The sequence below is a fragment of the Triticum aestivum genome, chromosome 1B (genome assembly GCF_018294505.1).
Source record: "Triticum aestivum cultivar Chinese Spring chromosome 1B, IWGSC CS RefSeq v2.1, whole genome shotgun sequence".
Taxonomy (NCBI): Eukaryota; Viridiplantae; Streptophyta; class Magnoliopsida; order Poales; family Poaceae; genus Triticum; species Triticum aestivum.
In genome coordinates this window covers 484,446,483-484,466,261 of record NC_057795.1, presented here as the reverse complement: position 1 = coordinate 484,466,261, position 19,779 = coordinate 484,446,483, and the positions used below count along the sequence as shown (strand labels likewise).

The 19,779-nt window shown below is 43.3% G+C and overlaps 1 protein-coding gene across 1 annotated transcript; it reads left to right on the top strand.

The window, feature by feature from the left end:
- The first annotated feature begins 13,767 nt into the window (after nt 1-13,767).
- Nucleotides 13,768-18,407, top strand: LOC100526689 (seven trans-membrane protein). The gene is made up of 14 exons (XM_044552988.1): nt 13,768-14,257; nt 14,404-14,461; nt 14,816-15,054; nt 15,790-15,906; nt 15,995-16,049; nt 16,220-16,311; nt 16,498-16,572; nt 16,648-16,736; nt 16,869-16,918; nt 17,238-17,278; nt 17,367-17,576; nt 17,718-17,785; nt 17,875-17,935; nt 18,028-18,407. Exons 1-14 carry the CDS (start codon nt 14,129-14,131, stop codon nt 18,241-18,243), a joined length of 1,500 nt encoding a protein of 499 aa, XP_044408923.1. The 5' UTR covers nt 13,768-14,128; the 3' UTR covers nt 18,244-18,407.
- Nucleotides 18,408-19,779: the final 1,372 nt, after the last annotated feature.

Genomic DNA, 19,779 nt, shown 5'->3' with positions numbered 1-19,779 from the left:
AATAAGATGCATAAAGGATAAACATCACATGCAATCAATATAAGTGATATGATATGGCCATCATCATCTTGTGCTTGTGATCACCATCTCCGAAGCACCATCATGATCACCATCGTCACCGGCGCGACACCTTGATCTCCATCGTAGCATCATTATCGTTACGCCATATATTGCTTCTACGACTATTGCTACCGCTTAGTGATAATGTAAAGCAATTACAGGGTGTTTGCATTTCATACAATAAAGCGACAACCATATGGCTCCTGCCAGTTGCCGATAACTCGGTTACAAAACATGATCATCTCATACAATAAAATATAGCATCACGTCTTGACCATATCACATCACAACATGCCCTGCAGAAACAAGTTAGACGTCCTCTACTTTGTTGTTGCAAATTTTACGTGGCTGCTACAGGCTGAGCAAGAACCGTTCTTACCTACACATCAAAACCACAACGATAGTTCGTCAAGTTAGTGTTGTTTTAACCTTCGCAAGGACCGGGTGTAGCCACACTCGGTTCTACTAAAGTTGGAGAAACTGACACCCGCCAGCCACCTGTGTGCAAAGCACGTCGGTAGAACCAGTCTTGCATAAGCGTACACGTAATGTCAGTCCGGGCCGCTTCATCCAACAATACCGCCGAACCAAAGTATGACATGCTAGTAAGCAGTATGACTTGTATCGCCCACAACTCACTTGTGTTCTACTCGTGCATATAACATCTACGCATAAAACCAGGCTCGGATGCCACTGTTGGGGAACATAGTAATTTCAAAAAAAATCCTACGCACACACAAGATCATGGTGATGCATAGCAACGAGAGGGGAGAGTGTGTCCACGTACCCTCATAGACCGAAAGCGGAAGCGTTAGAACAACGCGGTTGATGTAGTCGTACGTCTTCACGGTCCGACCGATCAAGTACCGAACGCACGGCTCCTCCGAGTTCAGCACACGTTCAGCTCGATGATGTCCCTCGAACTCCGATCCAGCCGAGTGTCAAGGGAGAGTTCCGTCAGCATGACGACGTGGTGACGATCTTGATGTTCTACCATCGCAGGGCTTCGCCTAAGTATCGCTACAATATTATCGAGGTGGATTATGGTGGAGGGGGGCACCGCACACGGCTAAGAGATCAAGAGATCAATTGTTGTGTCTAGAGGTGCCCCCCTGCCCCCGTATATAAAGGATCAACGGGGAAGGGGGAAGCCGGCCTAGGAGGGGGGCGCGCCAAGGGGAGTCCTACTCCCACAGGGAGTAGGACTCCCTCCTTCGTTGTTGGACTAGGAGAAGGGGGAAAGAGGAGGGAGAGAGAGGAAGGAAAGGGGGGCGCCGCCCCCCTCTCCTTGTCCTATTCGGACAAGGGGGGAGGGGCGCGCGGCCCAGCCCTTGCCTCCTCTCCTCTTCTCCACTAAGGCCCATTTAGGCCCATTAAGCCCCCGGGGGGTTCTGGTAACCTCTTGGTACTCCGGTAAAATCCCGATTTCACCCGGGACACTTCCGACATCCAAATATAGGCTTCCAATATATCAATCTTCATGTCTCAACCATTTCGAGACTCCTCGTCATGTCTGTAATCACATTCGGGACTCCGAACAATCTTCGGTACATCAAAACTCATAAACTCATAATATAACTGTCATCGAAACCTTAAGCGTGCGGACCCTATGGGTTCGAGAACTATGTAGACATGACCGAGACTCATTTCCGGTCAATAACCAATAGCGGAACCTGGATGCTCATATTGGCTCCCACATATTCTATGGAGATCTTTATCGGTCAAACCGCATAACAACATACGTTGTTCCCTTTGTCATCGGTATGTTACTTGCCCGAGATTCGATCGTCGGTATCTCAATACCTAGTTCAATCTCGTTACCGGCAAGTCTCTTTACTTGTTATGTAATGCATCATCCCGTAACTAACTCATTAGTTACATTACTTGCAAGGCTTATAGTGATGTGCATTACCGAGAGGGCCCAAAGATACCTCTCCGACAATCGGAGTGACAAATCCTAATCTCGAAATACGCCATATCAACATGTACCTTTGGAGACACCTGTAGAGCTCCTTTATAATCACCCAGTTACGTTGTGACGTTTGGTAGCACACAAAGTGTTCCTCCGATAAACGGGAGCTGCATAATTTCATAGTCATAGGAACATGTATAAGTCATGAAGAAAGCATTAGCAACATACTAAACGATCAAGTGCTAAGCTAACGGAATGGGTCAAGTCAATCACATCATTCTCCTAATGATGTGATCCCATTTAATCAAATGACAACTCATGTCTATGGTTGGGAAACTCAACCATCTTTGATTAACGAGCTAGTCAAGTAGAGGCATACTAGTGACACTATGTTTGTCTATATATTCACACATGTATTATGTTTCCGGTTAATAAAATTCTAGCATGAATAATAAACATTTATCATGAAATAAGAAAATAAATAATAACTTTATTATTGCCTCTAGGGCATATTTTCTTCAATTACTGTCGAGCAATTGATAGAAAAGTGCATAGTTATGAGATTATCTAGGCATGATCATGTATATAAGGCATTACGTCCACAACAAGTAGATCGAAACGATTCTGCATCTACTACTATTACTCCACACATCGACCGACTCCTGCCTGCATCTAGAGTTTTAAGTTCATAAGAAGAGAGTAACGCATTAAGCAAGATGACATTATGTAGAGGGATAAACTCAAGCAATATGATATAAACCCCATCTTTGTATCCGAGATGGCAATAATACAATACGTGCCTTGCTGCCCCTGCTGTCACTGGGAAAGGACACCGCAACATTGAACCCAAAGCTAAGCACTTCTCCCATTGCAAGAAAGATCAATCTAGTAGGCCAAACCAAACTGATAATTCGAAGAGACTTGCAAAGATAACCAATCACACATAAAAGAATTCAGAGGAGATTCAATTATTTCTCATAGATAAACTTGATCATAAACCCACAATTCACCGGATCTCCACAAACACACCGCAAAAAGAGTTACATCGAATAGATCTCCAAGAAGATCGAGGAGAACTTTGTATTGAGATTCAAAGAGAGAGAAGAAGCCATCTAGCTAATAACTATGGACCCGAAGGTCTGTGGTAAACTACTCACAACTCATCGGAGAGGCCTTGGAGATGATGTAGAGGCCCTCCATGGTCGACTCCCCCTCCGGCGGAGTGCCGGTGAAGGCTCCAAGATGGGATCTCGCGGATACAGAAGGTTGCGGCGGTGGAAATAGCTCTTCGTGGTACTCCTGGATGTTTTCAGGGTACGTGGATATATATAGGAGGAAGAAGTAGGTCGGTTGAGCCACGAGGGGCCCACGAGGGTGGGGGACGCGCCCACCCCCTAGGGCATGCCGGGCACCCTCGTGGCCACCTCGTTTGCTACTTGACGTCCACTCCAAGTCTCCTAGATTGCGTTTGTTACAAAAAGATTGCTCCCGGAGGTTTCATTCCATTTGGACTCCATTTGATATTCCTTTTCTTCGAAACATTGAAATAGGCAAAAAAAACAGCAATTCGGGTGGGGCCTCCAGTTAGTAGGTTAGTCCCAAAAATGATATAAAAGTGTAAAGTAAAGCCCATAAACACCCAAAACGGGTAATATAATAGCATGGAACAATCAAAAATTATAGATACGTTGGAGACGTATCAAGCATCCCCAAGCTTAATCCCTACTCGTCCTCGAGTAGGTAAATGATAAAAACAGAATTTTGATGTGGTATGCTACCTAGCATAATTCTCAATGTAATTTTCTTTATTGTGGCATGAATGTTCAGATCCAAATGATTCAAAATAAAAATTCATATTGACATAAGAATTAGTAATACTTCAAGCATACTAACAAGACAATCATGTCTTCTCAAAATAACATGGCTTTAGAAGGTTCATCCCTACAAAATCATATAGTTAGGCTATGTTTCATTTTCATCACACAAAATACTCCCATCAAGAACAACCCCGGTTTCAGCCAATCAATTGGTTCATACTTTTTAACGCACTTCAACATTTTTCAACTCTCACGCAATACATGAGCGTGATCCATGGATATAGCACTATGTGTGGAATAGAATATGATAATGGAGGTTGTGTGGAGAAGACAAAAAAGGAGAAAGTCTCACATTGACGAGGCTAATCAATGGGCTATGGAGATGCCCATCAATTGATGTCAACATGAGGAGTAGGGATTGCTATGCAACGGATGCACTAGAGCTATAAATGTATGAAAGCTCAACAAAAGAAACTAAGTGGGTGTGCATCTAACTTGCTTGCTCATGAAGACCTAGGGAATTTTGAGGAAGCCCATCATTGGAATGTACAAGCCAAGTTCTGTAATGAAAAATTCCCACTAGTATATGAAAGTGACAACATAGGAGACTCTCTATCATGAAGATCATGGTGCTACTATGAAGCACAAGTGTGGTAAAAGGATAGTAGCATTGTCCCTTCTCTCTTTTTCTCTCTTTTTTTCTCTTTCTTTTTTTTCTTTCTTCTTTTATTTTTATTTTTTATTTGGCCTTTTTTATTTGTCCTTTCTCTTTTTTTATAAAGTCCGAAGTCTCATCCCGACTTGTGGGGGAATCATAGTCTCCATCATCCTTTCCTCACTTGGGACAATGCTCTAATAATGAAGATCATCACACTTTTATTTACTTACAACTCAAGATTACAACTCGATACTTAGAACAAAATATGACTATATGAATGCCTCCGGCAGTGTACCGATTATGCAATGAATCAAGAGTGACATGTATGAAAGAATTATGAAAGTGGCTTTGCCACAAATACAATGTCAACTACAGGATCATGCAAAAGCAATATGACAATGATGATGCGTGTCATAATAAACGGAACGGTGGAAATTTGCATGTCAATATATCTCGGAATGGCTATGGAAATGCCATAATAGGTAGGTATGGTGGCTGTTTTGGGGAAGGTATATGGTGGGTGTATGGTACTGGCGAAAGTTGCGCGGCACAAGAGAGGCTAGCAATGGTGGAAGGGTGAGAGTGCGTATAATCCATGGACTCAACATTAGTCATAAAGAACTCATATACTTATTGCAAAAATCTACAAGTCATTGAAAACAAAGTATTACGTGCATGCTCCTAGGGGGATAGATTGGTAGGAAAAGACCATCGCTCATCCCCGATCACCACTCATAAGGAAGACAATCAATAAATAAATTATGCTCCAACTTCATCACAAAGCGGTTCACCATATGTGCATGCTACGGGAATCACAAACTTCAACACAACTATTCCTCAAATTCATAATTACTCCACTAGCATGACTCTAATATCACCATCCTCATATCTCAAAACAATTATCAAGCATCAAATTGATCATAGCATCCAATTCACTTTCTATGAAAGTTTTTATTATACCCAACTTGGATGCCCATCATTCTAGGACCAATTTTATAACCATAGAAAATACCATGCTGTTCTAAAAGACTCTCAAAATGATATAAGTGAAGCATGATAGATCAACAATTTCTACAAAATTAAACCACTACCGTGCTCTAAAAGATATAAGTGAAGCACTAGAGCAAAAATTATCTAGCTCAAAAGATATAAGTGAAGCACATAGAGTATTCTAATAAATTCCAAATCAAGTGTGTCTCTCCCAAAAGGTGTGTAAAGCAAGGATTACTGTGGTAAATTAAAAATCAAAGACTCATATCCTACAAGACGCTCCAAGCAAAACACATGTCATGTGGCAAATAAAAATATAGCTCCAAGTAAAGTTACAGATAAACAAAGACGAAAGAAGGCATCCCCACGCTTAGGCTTTTGGTTGTCCTTGAATATCTTGGGGTGCCATGGGTATCCCCAAGCTTAGGCTCTTGCCACTCCTTATTCCATAGTCCATCAAATCTTTACCCAAAACTTGAAAACTTCACAACACAAAACTCAACAGGAAATCTCATAAGCTCTGTTAGTGCAAGAAAGAAAAACCACCACATAAAGTACTGTAATGAACTCATTCTTAATTTAATATTGGTGTTAAACCTACTGCATTCCAACTTCTCTATGGTTCATACCCCCCGATACTAGCCATAGATGCATCAAATTAAGTAAACAACACACGAAAAATAGTATCTGTCAGAAACATAACAGCTTGTAGCATTCTATAACTTTTGAATACTTCTGGAACTCTAAAAATCTTACCAAAATAGGAAGTCATGGGCAATTTGTCTATTGATCTACTGCAAGAAGAATCAACGCAAAAGCACGTTCATGTGATTTACTAAAATTATTTTCGTGCGCGCAAAAGTTTCTGTTTTTCAGCAGAATCAAATTAACTATCACCGTAGGTTATCCTATAGGTTCTACTTCGCACAAACACTAATTAAAACATAAAACCACATCTAAAAAGAGGCTAGATGAATTATTTATTACTAAACAGAAGCAAAAAGCAAGAATCAAAAATAAAATTGGGTTGCCTCCCAGCAAGCGCTATCGTTTAATGCCCCTAGCTAGGCATAAAAGCGAGAATAGATCTAAGTATCATTATCCTTGGTTTTTAATTTTTTTAGCGGAGTCATGCTCGAATATGGGAGGTTCTTTATGTTTCCCCTCATACTCGGAAATTTTTAGATCTAAAGAGTCCAACCGCTTATTACAAAGGGTAATCAACATATTCATGCGGTGAAGATTTCCGCTAACACTCTTAAGAGGTTCAAGAGATTTTTGCAAATTTTTTGTTACTTCGCAATTTTTTTCAAAAACTTGTGTCTCCTCCGGGGTATGATGTGACCCACCTTTTTGAGGTAGTGCTCCCACTATTTCCTCTATGACTTCATGCATAATATTGGGATCAATCTCGATAAAATTTCCTTTGGCAATGCAATCCAAGAGTTGTCTATGGGACATATTTAGCCCAACATAAAAATTGCGAAGAACAATTCTAAAATTCACCTCTAAAGTGCATTGACGATAAGATTCCATCATTCTATACCAAGCATCTTTCAAGTTTTCTCCTTGCCTTTGCTTGAAGTGAAGAACTTCAAACTCGGTAGACAAAGGAGTAGATAGAGAACTAGCCATGACGACGAGCACACAAGAGACAAGCGAAAGAGAGAGGAGAACAGGAAAGAGAGGGCAAATAAAACGGCAAGGGTGAAGTGGGGGAGAGGAAAACGAGAGGCAAATGGAAAATAATGTAATGTGAGGGAGATGAGTTTATGATGGGTACTTGGTATGTCTTGACTTGAGCAAAGACCTCCCCGGCAACGGCGCCAGAAATCCTTCTTGCTACCTCTTGAGCACTGCATTGGTTTTCCCTTGAAGAGGAAAGGGTGATGCAGCAAAGTAGCGTAAGTATTTCCCTCAGTTTTTGAGAACCAAGGTATCAGTTCAGTAGGAGGCTCCTCAAAAGTCCCTCGGACCTACACAAACAAACATGAACCTTGCAACCAACATGATAAAGGGGTTGTCAATCCCTTCACGGTAACTTGCAAAAGTGAGATCTGATAGAGATAATAAGATAAGATAAATATTTTTGGTATTTTTTATGATATAGATTGGAAAGTAAAGATTGCAAATAAAGATAGATCAGAAAATTATATGATAAAAGATAGACCCGGGGGGCCATAGGTTTCACTAATGGCTTCTCTCAAGATAGCATAAGTATTACGATGGGTGAACAAATTACTGTCCAACAATTGGTAGAAAAGTGCATAGTTATGAGATTATCTAGGCATGATCATGTATATAGGCATCACGTTCGCAACAAGTAGATCGAAATGATTCTGCATCTACTACTATTACTCCACACATCGATCGACTCCTGCCTGCATCTAGAGTATTAAGTTCATAAGAACAGAGTAACGCATTAAGCAAGATGACATGATATAGAGGGATAAACTCAAGCAATATGATATAAACCCCATCTTTTTATCTGAGATGGCAGCAATACAATACGTGCCTTGCTGCCCCTGCTGTCACTGGGAAAGGACACCGCAACATTGAAAGAAAGATCAATCTAGTAGGGCAAACCAAACTGATAATTCAAAGAGACTTCCAAAGATAACCAATCACACATAAAAGAATTCAAAGGAGATTCAATTATTTCTCATAGATAAACTTGATCATAAACCCGCAATTCATCGGATCTCGACAAAAACACCGCAAAAAGAGTTACATCGAATAGATATCCAAGAAGATCGAGGAGAACTTTGTATTGAGATTCAAAGAGAGAGAGAGAAGAAGCCATCTAGCTAATAACTATGGACCCGAAGGTCTATGGTAAACTACTCACAACTCATCGGAGAGGCCTTGGAGATGATGTAGAGGCCCTCCGTGGTCGATTCCCCCTCCGGCGGAGTGCCGGCGAAGGCTCCAAGATGGGATCCCGCGAATACAGAAGGTTGCAGCGGTGGAAATAGTTTTACGTGGCACTCCTGGATGTTTTCAGGGTACGTGGATATATATAGGAGGAAGAGGTAGGTCGGTTGAGCCACGAGGGGGCCACGAGGGAAGGGGGCATGCCCACCCCCTAGGGCGCGCTGGGCACCCTCGTGTCTGCCTCGTTTGCTGCTTGACATCCACTCCAAGTCTCCTGGATTGCGTTTGTTCCAAAAAGATCGCTCCTGAAGGTTTCATTCCGTTTGGACTCCATTTGTTATTCCTTTTCTTCGAAACACTGAAATAGGCAAAAAAACAGCAATTCGGGTTGGGCCTCCGGTTAGTAGGTTAGTCCCAAAAATTATATAAAAGTGTAAAGTAAATCCCATAAACATCCAAAACGGGTAATATAATAGCATGGAACAATAAAAAATTATAGATACGTTGGAGACGTATCACCGTCCAGGCGAGGTGTGGTGGTGCGGGTGAACAACATCAAGCTCCATCTTGGCATGGTCCTGGCGATGAGTTCACGATCTCGATTTTGGAACCGATGGCTCGATTAAGAGTAGGAGGATGATATGTGGATCAAATAGTCGCGTTAGACGGATTTGGCCCCTTTTACTACCTCTTCGGTTATGGAAGCCAGAAGAGCAAATGACCCCGCATATTGATTTGTTTCTATTGCGTGGAGGAGAGGCAAGAAGCACTTGACTGATGACCCTAGGAGATGAAGAGAACACCGATGGGAAACTCTTGTATGCCGGGTCCGATCTCAGGAACCGACCTGAACCAAGTTCACAACTTGTGTACCAGGGTAAAAAACAGATGACATTAGTAAGGGTGATGAGGTAGTGGGACCGCTGATGTGGATAGGCTTCATGTCAAGAGAATTAGTTAGTGGGGATGAACTATTTAGGTATTATAGATTCAGAGGAGAGAGGAAAAAAATAACGACAGTTTTGATGGTCATTGGTCCATGATGTTCAACATGATTATCGAGAGCCTTGATTTGAGAGAAATTGAACTCACCGGTAGACAATTTACATGGACCAATACTTTGCCCACTCCGACTTATGAGAAGTTGGATAGGGTTCTCGCTAGTGTGGAATGGGAACAAAAATACCCTTTGGTGTCGGTTCATGCGATGCAGAGAGCGATCTCAGACCACACACCACTTCTTGTAGACTCGGGAGAGGCTACTCATGTCGCGAACAAGAATGCTTTCTCTTTCGAACTAAGGTTGTTTGAGAAGGAAAACTTTTTGGAGATCATTGCACGCGAATGGGCAAAGCCTGTTAGTGGAAGAACTAGTAGTAAGAGATGGCAAAATAAAATCAGACATCTGAGACAATTTTTGCGAGGTTGGGCCAGAAACAAGAGTGAGATTTACAAACAAGAAAAAGAGCGACTTACTCAATTAATTGAAGCGCTAGATTTTAAAAGCCGAAAGTAACCTTCTTACGGTTAATGAGCAAAGCTCCAAATCCGAAGCTGAACAAGGCTTATGAGCTCTTCTTAGAGAAGAAGAGCTCAAGTGGGCATTGCGTGCTAAAGTTCTTAAGATTGTCCAAGGGGATGACAATACACAATTCATATGATTGCGAATGGTAAACATAGGAAGAAGAAAGTCTTACAACTTGAGCAGGATGAGGGGACAATTGTGGGGCATGAGAATCTGAAAGCTTATATCTCTAATTACTATAAACAACCTTTTGGGCCTCCTGAGGCAAGCACGGTGGCCCTAGATGAATCTGTTATTGGAGATATACCTCAACTCCAGGTGGAGGAGAATGATATTTTTCTGCACCTTTTACTGAGAAGGAGGTTCTGGATGCAATCTCACAAATGAAACCGAATAAAGCACCGGGACCAGACGGGTTTCTAGCTGAATTCTATAAGAAATGTTGGCATATTATTAAGGATGATCTTATGTCGATGTTCCATGGTTTCTTTAATGACCATTTAGAACTGTTTCACGTTAACTTTGGCATGATTATGCTATTGCCAAAGAAAGAAGAGGTGGTTAGGATCGATCAATTTAGGCCAATATGTCTTCTCAATGTGAGTTTCAAAATTTTCACAAAGGTGGGTACCAATAGATTGACACAGATTGCTCACTCAGTGGTACAACCGAGTCAGACAGCGTTCATGCCAGGGCGCCACATACTTGAAGGGGTGGTCGTTTTGCATGAAACACTTCATGAAATTCATTCGAAGAAGCTAGATGGGGTTATCTTCAAAGTGGATTTTGAGAAGGCATATGATAAAGTTAAATGTCCTTTTCTTCAGCAGGCAATGCGCATGAAAGGATTTAGTGAAGCCTGGTGGAAACAAGTGGGTTCTCAAGTTTAGAAGGGTAGTGTCAGCATCAAGGTTAACGCTGATATCGGTCACTACTTTCAGACTCACAAGGGATTGAGACAAGGGGATTCCATGTCTCCTCTCTTGTTTAATATAGTAGCCGATATGCTTGCCATTCTTATTGGTAGGGCCAAGCAGCATGGTCAGGTGGAGGGGTTAGTCCCTCATCTGGTCGATGGAGGAGTATCCATCTTACAGTATACCGACGACACTATCTTCTTCATGGAACATGACATTGCTAAGGCGCGCAACATGAAACTCATTTTATGTCTCTTCGAACAATTGTCAGGTTTAAAGATAAACTTTCGCAAGAGCGAGTTGTTCTACTTTGGGAAGGCCAAAGACGAACAAGACACATATAGACAATTGTTCGGGTGTGAATTGGGTTCCTTACCTTTTAGTTACTTGGGCATATCGATTCATCACCGTAAGTTATCCAACAAAGAGTGGAAATGTATCGAAGATCGAATTGAAAAAAAGCTTAGCTGTTGAAAGGGCAAGCTTATGTCTTATGGAGGTCGACTAGTGCTGGTTAACTCGGTACTGACTAGTATGCCGATGTTCCTACTATCGTTCTTCAAAATTCTGAAAGGGGTACGGAAGTGACTTGATTTCTTCAGATCTCGGTTCTTCTGGAAGTCAGATGAGGTCAAGAGGAAATACCGTCTCGCGTGATGGGATATCCTTTGCCGACCAAAAGATTAGGGGGTCTCGGTATTGAGAACTTAGAAATCAAGAATAAATGCCTTATGAGCAAATGGCTCTACAGGTTAGAGACGGAACCGGAAGGCATGTGGGTGCAGATTTTGCGCAATAAGTATTTGCAGTCGAAAACACTCGCCCAGGTTACTATAAGACCAACCGACTCACCATTCTTGAAGGGGCTTAAGAGAACGAAGAACTTGTTTTTTCGTAGGGTCAAATTCTTGGTTGGCAATGGGATGTCAACAAGATTTTGGGAGGATACGTGGTTAGGAGAGACACCCCTGGCCGTACAATATCGCACCCTACGTAAAGAGGTATACGTTGCCACAATTTTTCAAATGATTCCCTTGGATATTCAGTTCAGACGCGCGTTAGTTGGTGAGGGATGGACTGCCTGAATGCACTTGGTTCGGAGATTGATAGATGTTCACCTCTCTGACCAGCCGGATTCAACGCAACGGAAAATAGCTAAAAACCTTGATAGATGTTCACCTCTCCGACCAGCCGGATTCAACGCAATGAAAAATAGCTAAAATGGGGGTTTTACGGTGAAATCCTTTTATTTGGATTTGATTAATTCTGGCCCAATCTCAAGATCGTCACATATTTGAAGGGTTAAGGTTCCTTCGCGTATTAAAGTTTTTATGTGGTTCGTCCACAAGTAAGTAATTTTCACCAAGGACAACTTAATCAAGAGGCGATGGGTAGGTAGTTCATGTTGTTGTTTGTGTGATCATGATGAAACAATACAACATTTATTCCTTGAACGCCCACTCGCCAAATTGCTTTGGAGAACGATTTATATAGCCTTCAACATTAATCCTCTAGTTGACATTGAGTCGTTGTTTGAAACGTGGTTAGTTGGGGTTGAGCATACTATTGCGGCTCGTATTCGGATTGGAATATGTGCGCTTTTATGGGCTATATGGAACTGTAGAAATGATTTGTTTTTTAACAGACAACAAAATCTAACTTTTTTGCAGGTTATATTCAGAGCTACCGCTTGGATCCGTACATGGTCCTTACTCACTCCTATGGACTTCAGGGAGCCTTTGGTTACTGGGTGCAACAAGTGAGAGATGGTCGCACGGGCTATATTCAACCGGTTCGGATGATGGTTGCATAACAGGATAGGAGTTTAGGAAACTTATCCTTCATATTGCCGTACTGTTTGTGATTGTCAGCATTTTTTTTCTTTTTTCTTTTCGCTTCAGCTGCGAGCTGTAATACCTTTATGACTTTGTGCTATTTCGTGGATTTGTTTAATAAGATAACTGCATGCATCATCATGATGCAAAGGCCGGGGGTACGCCTCCATTTTAAAAATAATAATCAATATGGATTTTTATTTCTTAAATCTTCATCCACATGGCATCGGTTATCATAACGCGCAACCAAAACATCTCGTACAAAACCACAAAACGGACGTGGTCTCTAGTGCTTTGAGAATCCCGAACGTTGTGCTTTGCCAATGGGCACTAAACCAAGCCCCGCAAATGCTGGCACGGTCAGAAATATGGTCATGCCAGCGATGAGGTGCTCCACGAAGCAGCAAATGGAGCGTCAGGCGGGGCACGCGTTACTACCGTAGCAGTCTACTAGTACGTGGTACAGTATAATTTTCGAAGCGGAGCGACTTTTATTTCTGCTTTTCTGTCATCGCATACAAATCACAAAGCGGGCTGCTCCGCCGCGAGCCGGTCCAACCCGCCGTCGCCACGCACCCTGGCCGGCGGGTGTCCAGTCCAGCCACACACCAGGTGGCGGTGGACTGGTCTTGTCTCTGGCGGTGGTAGTAACAGCGATCGGCTGGGCGTTGCCTGCCAACATCTGTTCCGCTCGGCATGTCCCAGGTCGCACACTCGATGGTCCGTGACGCGGGCCGGACGCGTGCCTGTCAACCATCCCGTGTGTCCTCGCGTGCACGCATCGATGCTGCCGCGCCGCGCACGCTGCCGCTGCCGCTCCGTCCCCACCCGGCCAGACGGCTGGCCCCCACCCTACACGTTGGCCCGTGCGCAGAGCCCCGTCGCTCCGTTGAACGACTCTACCACCGGCGGTGATCACGACATCTGAGGAGGCCGCAACTGGTTCAGTCGAGAGCTACGTCGCCAGTCGCCGGCCGCGTCGGCAGGGCAGGATCACGCGCGCGGCGACAGCCGCCGGTTGCTGTCTCGCGGACTACACTAGCAGCACCAATCCAATTCAAACCAACGTGTCCATCCACGGCGTGGCCCGCCCAGCTCGGGCCACTGATTTTCCACTGACCCCTGCCTCGAGCCAGTTTAGGAAGGTAATGAGGACATACCTTTGACGCTAAGCCTGAGCCTCAGCCCTCAGGCGTGCGCCACACTGTTTTCCTCGCTAATTTTAGCCACGAGCATGCAAATTCAGGAAGGAATTGAAGGCATATCTTTTAATGGCATCCACGGTACTACTACTACTGTACGTATCATGCGAACTGAAGAATTAATGGCGGAAACGCCTGCTCCAGCGCTTAAGAGCTAAGCAAACGACGGCCAGCTACTAACCTCTTCCACCCCACCCCCACCGCACCCCGCCCCCTATCGGAGAGAAACAATAAACTACAGGACGCGGCGCCCCTCCCCCAGCCCAGCTTCTTCCAGTACTTTCTCTAACGTCTCTCTCTCTTTCCTCCGTCGCCGTCGCGGAGAGCGGGGGCGGATCATGGCGGAGCACGGCGAGGAGGAGGCGGCGACGCTCGAGTTCACGCCCACGTGGATCGTCGCGCTAGTCTGCTCCATCATCGTGCTCATCTCCCTCCTCGCCGAGCGATGCCTCCACTACCTCGGCAAGGTAATCCGTCATCCATCACACGCCCGTTCGCCTGCTTTTATCACCTTCCGCCGTTCCGCCGCCATTCCGTCCCCTTCGATCTCCTCTTATCGGCCGTGCTCATCCATCCATTGACTGCTCCGTGTTCTTGGTTGCGACGGCTGCAGACGTTCAAACGGAAGAACCAGAAGCCGCTCTACGAGGCCATCCTCAAGGTCAAAGAAGGTAATTAATTTCTTCCCCCCGCCCCGCCCGCCATGGCCCGCATGCATCCTGCTTCATTCGATTGCCAAGAACTGATCTGGAGAAAGTCCCACTCAAAAAAGAAGAAAAAATCTGGAGAAAGTGCTAGTATGTCGACAAAATAAATTGTGGTGGTGTGGTCTGTGCGAAAAGTGCATCTCTCTTTATCCCTGCACCATGGGTAATTGGGTGGGGGCTGCTCTCAGTAGGAACGTCTCCAACTGTTCCCCTGAAAAATAGTCAAAAAGCTAGTACTCTTTTTGAATTTTGACCTTGCATGGTTGTATCTATCCTCCATGTTGGGTGTAACATCAACTGCTCCTTGGTGCAATGCAGAGCTGATGCTTCTCGGGTTCATCTCGCTGCTGCTGACGGTGTGCCAGGGGAAGATCCAGAACATCTGCATTCGTCCTAGCTGGACACTCCACATGCTGCCATGCCAAGGGGGGGACGAGGTCCGGGCCGGTGAAGCGTCACCGACAAAGGAGCATCTTGTTACAGCCCAGATCATCGGCAGAATCGGGAGGCGGCTGCTCAGCGGGGGCGCGGCGGAAGCCGACGTCTGCCGGTCGAAGGTGATTGGGCCAGGCCACCATTGCAAATTACATACTTTGATTTCGTGCAAACTGTGGCTGTCTCTTTTTCTGTGGGGTGGGGGGGAGCTACTGTACCATTGAGTTGGTTGGATGTGGGCAGTTGGAATTAGGTACCAATACCATTGTGATTTTTGAGCATGCGGACACTTAAATTTTCTTAGGACTTCGTAGCTAGTTTGGTACAAGATTATTTGGACCAAACAGACGGAGCCACGGGGCCACCCTTTTTGCCATTCCTGTGATGTTGTCAATCTTAGGATGTGATGATGCGACGTTGTTCTGTTTTGCTTGTACATTTGCGCTGACTATGATATGAAATGGGAACACTAGACAGTAGCATGTGGAAGGAGTGGGCATCACAGCTGGGTATCATAAAGCCATAGACAGACAAGGATGGCCGGTTTAATCACATTCTTTAAGATTATTAGGTCGGCTAACCATATTGTATGGATAGCTATGTCACTGTGCTGATTAACTCGCAGAGAGAAACTGATATATAACTTAATTTGATTGGAACATTCAAATGGCTCTGCTCGAAGTCTCTGTACAGCATGTTCAATTTTTTTCTATCATAATGTATTGCTTCTATGTTCCATTTATCCTTCCCACTCCTTCAGTCTTAAATAATGTCGAGTTTCTATCCATGTAAACTGAACAATATTCAGATTTCCTTTTAATCTATGCTGTTATGAATCCTAGTGTTTGTTTTAACAGGGAAAAGCTCCGTTGATGTCCCTTGAAGCTATACACCAGTTGCATATTTTCATATTTGTGCTGGCTATTACACATGTTGTATTCAGTGTTTTGACGATGCTTTTAGGAGGTGCAAAGGTAAGCCACTTATCAGTTACGGCGCTGTGCATTAGCCACGGAATACCGCATGCTATGGTAAGCTGATTTTGCGTATTCTCTTACTCAGATACATCAGTGGAAACTGTGGGAGGATGCAATTCAGAAAGACACTGCAGGAAATGGTATTTGAGCCTTTCTTGTTGTTAATATTTATCACAATGCCAATGATGTACCTGTGGGTTAACAACGCCCTCTTGTGTACTGAAAATCAATATATGTGTCTGATGGATAAGCAGCATTGTTTAGAGCCACTACAATTGTAACAGGATGGTTATTCCATAATAAACTGCAGGGCCCAAGAAGGTGAACAATGTACACAATTTCGAATTTATCAGGGAGCATTTTAAGGGTATTGGCAAAGATTCTAGAATATTGAGTTGGCTGGTAAGCAATCATGAGGTCTTCTATCAGACTAAATATATGTTGCGAAATTGCATGTACTAGTAAAGTTTTCTATGACATATGCAACCTTTTAGTCTGGTTATGCCTTATAGGAAAGGCTTTATTTTTATTTTAATACTGAAAGTGTGTACTGACTAACTAATTAGCCCCTTTCCATTCCCCTTGCAGCATTCTTTTTTCAAACAGTTCTATGGATCAGTAAGTAAAACCGACTACACGACAATGCGTCTTGGTTTTATCATGGTAAGCATAGCTTGTAATAAGCTGAACTTGGTTGCTTTCCTCGTATGCGAAAATGAGTTCATTTTTGGATTGCAGACCCACTGCCGTGGAAACCTGAAATTCGATTTCCATAAATACATGCTGCGGGTTTTAGAGTCCGATTTTAAGAAGGTGGTAGGGATAAGGTGAGCAGAGAGTATCACACAAGTTTCTACTTTTGTATATATACTGTTCCAAGCTGGTTTTCTTTGTAAGTTGGCTCAACTCATGTCTATTCCAAGCACAACTCATTTTATCTTTTGTCTATTCTCTTTTAGCTGGTACTTGTGGGTCTTCGTGGTGATCTTTCTGTTGCTGAATGTTAATGGTAAGTTGCAGCTCATCTTTTTCTGAACAGCACTTGTATACAATGCAGTAACTCTGTTCGAGCCACTTTCAGAATTAAAAAACAATCTGGCCCTAGACGCTACAGTTTGAAGAAGAAAAAACCAATCATGACCTGTTTACAGATTCCAAATTTGAATTAGATTCTTTATCAGTTAAGTTGGTAACGGGCAAAAAAAAACAGAACCTGTCATGAGAACGGTTTTGTTCCGCAAGATGGTTTACACTAGACCTTGTCAGTAATATATTTCATCATTTAAGCTTCTTGAAGCTATCTTACACAACATTTTGCTAATCTGCAGGGTGGCACACATACTTTTGGATTGCATTCATTCCCCTTATTGTAAGTGCATATATAACAATTGTGTTATTTTAAACATTCGCTATGAGCCTCTTATACTGCCCTTACTCACTCTCTGTTCTCCCTGCAGCTTCTGCTAGCCGTGGGCACCAAGTTGGAGCACGTCATAGCTCAGTTAGCCCAGGATGTAGCTGAGAAGCACTCGGCGGTCGAGGGCGATTTGATCGTAAAGCCATCGGATGACCACTTCTGGTTCGGGCGGCCGAGGATCGTCCTGTTCCTGATCCATTTCATCCTCTTCCAGAATGCCTTTGAGATTGCATTCTTCTTTTGGATACTGGTAAGCATCTTGAGGGGGCCCAGTTTCAAATTTAAATTACGTTCGGTGAAGATCTATTTTTTTATTTTTTATTTATTTAAATTATGGTCGGTGAAGATCTAATGACTGATCGAAACATCGTTTACCCCATTTCTGTTGTAGACCACCTACGGATTCAACTCCTGCATCATGGGGCAAGTTGGCTTCATTGTGCCGAGGCTTGTTATTGGGTACCTCACACACGTCTCCAACTTCTTTTCCCAAAGCGAACATGACCTTGTCTTTGAACTGACGCGTCCATGTATCCTTGCACTTGCAGGCTCATCATTCAGCTTCTCTGCAGCTACAGCACCCTGCCTCTGTATGCAATTGTAACACAGGTGCGACCACTTTTTCGACATCGTAAAATGTTTCTAGTGTCATCGACACCGATTATTGACGCATGTTCTGATCTCCTCTGTTGTGTGCAAAGATGGGGAGCTTCTACAAGAAGGAGATCTTCAATGAGCATGTGCAGCAGGGTGTCCTGGGTTGGGCTCAGAAGGCCAAGATGAAGAAGGGATTCAAGAAGAGCAATGGCGCGGCAGAATCGACGAGCCCCGTTGGTTCTGCAGGGCCTTCTGCTAAGGTTGAGATGGTGAGACGACCAGCGGGGCAAGGCAACGATGCTGGTGAAAGCATAGAATGATGTAGTATGGGTAGTGAGTAGTGTTGTCTAGAGCAATGGCGTCTATGATGTCTATTTTGGTGCTGCAATGAAAGCACTTAAGCGTGTGCTATCATTATGCAAATAGTTCTTGCAGCCGTAAAACATTGTGGTGGCAAGGGGTAAAAAGAAATTCGGTCCAAATAGTTTATCCCTCACAGCGTCAGTGCCTAAAACTGTCGCTGCTTAAGCAGCTTCTATTTTTTTTTTCAATAAAGAGCGCTTTTATTAACTCAAAATGTAACATCAAGCGAATACAAACATGATGAGGAAGCCAAACACCAAGACAAAAGAAAAAAAAATACTGACATAGTGACAAAAGTAAAGTCATATATAGGACCGAAACTATGCCTAAGTCGAAGGACGTGGTGGACCAATCCAAAAATTATGCCGCCATCCATGTTGGGTAAAAACCTCTCTGGTCACCCGCTTCAAATGTATACACGCCGCCTTGAACAACAATTGATAATTCGTTCTATGTAGTATAGACTACGTACAAAGCCAGTGCATACAATGGAAAATAACCTCCAAAGAAGCCAGTGCAGTAAAAACAAAATCATTTCTACATAGCCAAAGTGACCATAATAAGGTGGAGGCTCCCATCCTTATTACCGTTTTAAACCTATATAAATTTTTATCCAACTAGTGACCATAAATATTGGCAACACTTGTGGGCGGATACAAATTGGATGCTATTTGGACGGCTGATCATGTAGAGCGTGCAGACTTGCAGTGGAAAAAGAGGTGTTTGATTGTCTCATCATGAGTACAAAAACTACACATCTTACTTCCATGCCAATTGCTCCTCTTCGAAGATAGCACAAAAAAATAACCTGGACTTTTAGTGAAATCTTCGATTTCCAGATTTGCTTATTGTTATCTATTGGGATCTTTAAAAACGTAAGTGCATGGTACATAGAGTCAACTGTTAAGGACCCAGATGGTATTTGAGCCTTTCTTGTTGTTAATATTAATCACAATTCAGATGGTATTTGAGCCTTTCTTGTTGTTAATATTAATCACAATTCACAATGCCAGTGATATACTCATGGCTTAGCAGCAGTTATCTTTTTCCTTCTTGTGCACTGAAAATCAATATATGTCTCTGATGAACAAGCATCATTGTTTAGAGCCACTATATTTGTAACAGGATGATGATTTCATAATAAGCTGCAGGGCCCAAGAAGGTGACCCATGTGTCAAGATGGGTAAAGCGTCTCAACTCCCAACAAGGGAGCCCGCATGAGTTTATATTGATCTGGTCGTTGTGATTATAGAAGGGTTTCTGTTAGGACTCCTAACTGAGAGAGAGAGAGAGATCTTACATGAGGGAGATAGAGATAAACCAAGTAAATAACAATAAAGGATGCTATCTCTACCAGAACGTGGTATACAAGTAATGCGCCATAATATTACTTTAACACCCTCCCTAGTCCCTTAATCTAAACTTCTCAAGTTAAGATTATGCTTGAATTCCTCAAACGGTCTTGTGACCAAGGCTTTTGTGAAGCCGTCATC

Excerpts from the sequence above, each read along its gene's own strand:
- LOC100526689 (XM_044552988.1), top strand. The coding sequence starts at position 14,129 with ATGGCGGAGCACGGCGAGGAGGAGGCGGCGACGCTCGAGTTCACGCCC. Across the intron at positions 15,055-15,789 it reads CCGACGTCTGCCGGTCGAAG|GGAAAAGCTCCGTTGATGTC; the intron begins GTGATTGGGCCA and ends TTGTTTTAACAG. Across the intron at positions 17,786-17,874 it reads GTGCCGAGGCTTGTTATTGG|GCTCATCATTCAGCTTCTCT; the intron begins GTACCTCACACA and ends TTGCACTTGCAG.